Source organism: Salvelinus fontinalis, chromosome 1, assembly GCF_029448725.1.
Source record: "Salvelinus fontinalis isolate EN_2023a chromosome 1, ASM2944872v1, whole genome shotgun sequence".
NCBI lineage: Eukaryota > Metazoa > Chordata > Actinopteri > Salmoniformes > Salmonidae > Salvelinus > Salvelinus fontinalis.
The window spans coordinates 28,527,576-28,531,021 of NC_074665.1; the positions used below are offsets into that span (position 1 = coordinate 28,527,576).

Genomic DNA, 3,446 nt, shown 5'->3' on the forward strand with positions numbered 1-3,446 from the left:
TCTTTAGTCTGTAGGTTGCATCATTAGCTTGCTGTAGCCTACCTAGTATACAATTCTTCGCCTAAATTAATTTAACATTCAATTAATTCAATCCCAGAGAGTGATTAGAATAAACCTATGACTTAAACTTATTCTCAAATGTTAATATTTTTTGTCTTTTAAACCTATTCCCAGTTTGGCTATATATTACGCTAGACTAGTCCTAGTCAAGAGGCTATTCTCACATTTTCACTGCACGGGCAAACAGCGATTTTCGTTAGGATAGTATGTTTCCTCATTTACAAATTAATAAAATAAATTAAATTAATATGCATCACTGAGCAATGACCATAGCACAACGACAGCAGATTGAGATAAAACGAAGGTTGATCATTGAAAAATGTGTATAAAAATGAAAAATAAAGTGTATTTTTAAGATGTAAAGCATGCACTATTGTTTAGCTGGAGACCTACATAAATGCCATTTGACATCAGAGAAAAACACTTAGAACCAGTTCAGATAGAGGATAAAATCCTTATCGGATTTGAGTCAAAATTGGTGGCAATTAATCCTTTAGGATTGAAAAAGGGAAACGCCTCCTTTCGGTTTGACGGGTCAGGTTCGCTCTGATTGGTCACTGGAGGTTATCCCCAGGACACAACACAGGGATAAATTGTTCTCCCATATGCCTGCTACCTCATCACCCTAGCTGCAAGGAAAAGAGAAGTATAGCGCTTTAAAATGACAACCATGACAGGAAGAGAGGATGGCGCTGAGGAAAAGCTCAAAGTCAAGATGCTGGCGCCTGCATTTGGGATCGATAAATCACGACTTCATGGATCTGGGTTTAGGTCTAAAGGCTTTGCCATCACGGACCTACTGGGTCTTGAAACGGATCTCCAGCCTCGCCCATCCGGACCTTATGGAATAGGAGGACACGGGGATGTTCAGAGCGCTGGGATGGGATTCCCTTTCGCTGGAGGATCCTTGCCTCTTGGTCTGGGGTTCCTGTGCAGTTTGGCGGCTCAGCAACCTCCGGGGGCCCCCTGCTTCCTACCGAGTCACATACCCCTCCTTCAGTCCAGGACGGAGAGCCATTTCATGCAGAATTTGGAGCAACAAAGAGACGCCTACTCTGGTACAGCTCATTTCAAATAGTTGATGTTGCAGTTACAGTTAGCTGTCCACTTAGCATGTATTCTCAGGGGGTGCTGAAACCTCATGTAGCTCAATTTGTTTAAAATATTCAATGCGTTCAAGATTGACGTAGCATAATTGTATCTCTCAAAATTAAGATGTTGTTTGAATGTTAAACCTATCCAAAATAACAATTTTCGTCTCGCGCTAAATTCGATGACTCTATATTCCATTTATAAGCACTCGATTTATTTAACTTTTCTGTACAATTATAATTTAACATTTATATGTTGGATTTGGGCTTGATTGTTTTTCTCTGATAGCCTATATGTTTCCCTTTTATTTTAAGATGACGAATGTCTCTCTGGTGAACGAAACGATTCGAAAAACTCAGGGAACTCGCAGAAGAGAAAGAAAAGGAGGCACAGGTTGGTACATATGACGCAGTTTTGTTGCACCAGGGCAAAAAGAGAAATTGAGTAGGCTATTACATTAAATAAGTACAATGAATGCCGTTAGGACGCCGGTGTTATGCTTTCAATAAAATAAAAAAACATCCATTACAGAACTGTGTTCACTTCACATCAACTGGAGGAGCTGGAAAAGGCATTCCATGAGGCACATTACCCAGACGTGTATGCCAGGGAAATGTTAGCAATGAAGACAGAATTGCCTGAGGATAGAATACAGGTAGGCTATTTATAACAACGTACAATTGCCTTATTGAAATAGTTTAATCTGCAAAATTGTCCAAATATCTAACACGTGAGCCTATTTTTCAGGTATGGTTTCAGAATCGTCGGGCCAAGTGGAGGAAACGTGAGAAGTGCTGGGGACGCAGCAGTGTGATGGCAGAGTATGGGCTCTACGGTGCCATGGTCCGTCACTCCATCCCTCTGCCAGAATCAATCATCAACTCCGCCAAAAGCGGGATGATGGGCTCCTGTGCTCCCTGGCTTCTAGGTGAGCCAGCAGGTTGTTTGCTTTATTCATAATATAAGACTCAAATATGTATTTAATCACTTGAATACATAGCTGAGATGTGTTTTGTATCCGTACAATGTTTGATGGACATTCAGCCAACATATTCCATAACGTATACATCATAACGATAAAGGTCTAAATGCTAGGCCAACATTTTAGTTTACAAATAGACCTATGGCCCTAATGTCTATTTATTTTAGCTTTATTTTGCTATAGGCTGCGCTGAGACTAATTGTTTTTAATTTGTATCACTTTACGCAGGAATGCACAAGAAGTCCATGGATATAGTAAAGAAGTCCCCAGGAATGCCAGAGTTTACCCACTCGGATACTAACTCCGAGGAAACGAAAGGGAAAGACAACGACATGTCCTGGCCAAATCGCTCTCGTGGTATAGACGACAGCGAGGACATGGCAATAGACCTATCCAGCACCTCTAAGCAGGACAGCAGCAAGAGCACTTTGAAGTCATCGTCGCCCCAAAGGGACCCCATTCGCAACAGCGATTCAGACGATGAAAGCTAAATAAATGCCAATCCCCGTCGCAGACAGTGAGCTTGGACATTTGCGTGGAAATTATGCTCACCTGGAAGACAATTATTTTCCAAAGATGCGCAACATTCCCATCACATTAGGGGTGTACCGTGTACTTGTCTTATTTGTTAATAATTGTATTTGGACATATGTTTTATAAAGTTGTTTGGTTTTAAATATAAGATCATATTTAATGTTTTATCCCGTGCTATAGGCAACGTTTGTTTAATTTTGTGTGTTGTTGAAATAATATTTCAAAAAAGAAGCGAGAGGACCACGGAGAGGACATACCACCTCTTCTCCTGCAGAAACGTGTTACACGATAAATCAAAATTCTATTTCTCTAAAAACAATTAGTGAAAATGTACAAACCTTAGGCCTACATCTCATTTCATCTTTTTGAAAGGTGATGGTTAGGGTGTAAGCCCCACTACCTGCATTTGATATAAAACATCAACTAAAATACACAGATTATCAAATGGCACAATTATGAGGCACTTTAGTTGTGTTGATACTGAATGTCATTCAGAGGTCAATTTCACCGCAATAATAACAACAGCAGCAATATCAGGAAAACAGTACCTGGATAAATAAATAAAAATATTTTTTTGAAATGGTGTATTTTTATTGATGTGTCCGTGTAGGCCTACCTTCATTCACTTGATGTAGCCTAAATAACGTTATTGGTTCCACAAATCTGTTTTAATTACAGTATTTACATGGGTTAAAAAGACAGAAGTTGATGCAGTAAGTAACCCCGTTACCCAGTTGCGATGTACATTAAGCATTACGATGATCGCACCAAATGCATC

The 3,446-nt window shown here is 39.8% G+C and overlaps 1 protein-coding gene across 2 annotated transcripts; it reads left to right on the forward strand.

Moving 5' to 3' along the window:
* Positions 1 to 384: 384 nt before the first annotated feature.
* On the forward strand, positions 385 to 3,214 carry LOC129852818 (visual system homeobox 1-like). 2 transcript variants are annotated; one of them, XM_055918487.1, is made up of 5 exons: positions 385 to 1,118; positions 1,467 to 1,545; positions 1,684 to 1,807; positions 1,900 to 2,092; positions 2,363 to 3,214. In XM_055918487.1, the coding sequence occupies exons 1-5, from the start codon at positions 722 to 724 to the stop codon at positions 2,623 to 2,625; spliced, it is 1,056 nt and encodes a 351-aa protein (XP_055774462.1). In that variant the 5' UTR covers positions 385 to 721; the 3' UTR covers positions 2,626 to 3,214. The 2 variants fall into 2 exon arrangements, with proteins under 2 accessions (XP_055774462.1, XP_055774495.1); XM_055918520.1 differs by having other exon boundaries at positions 386 to 1,118; positions 1,900 to 2,080.
* Positions 3,215 to 3,446: the final 232 nt, after the last annotated feature.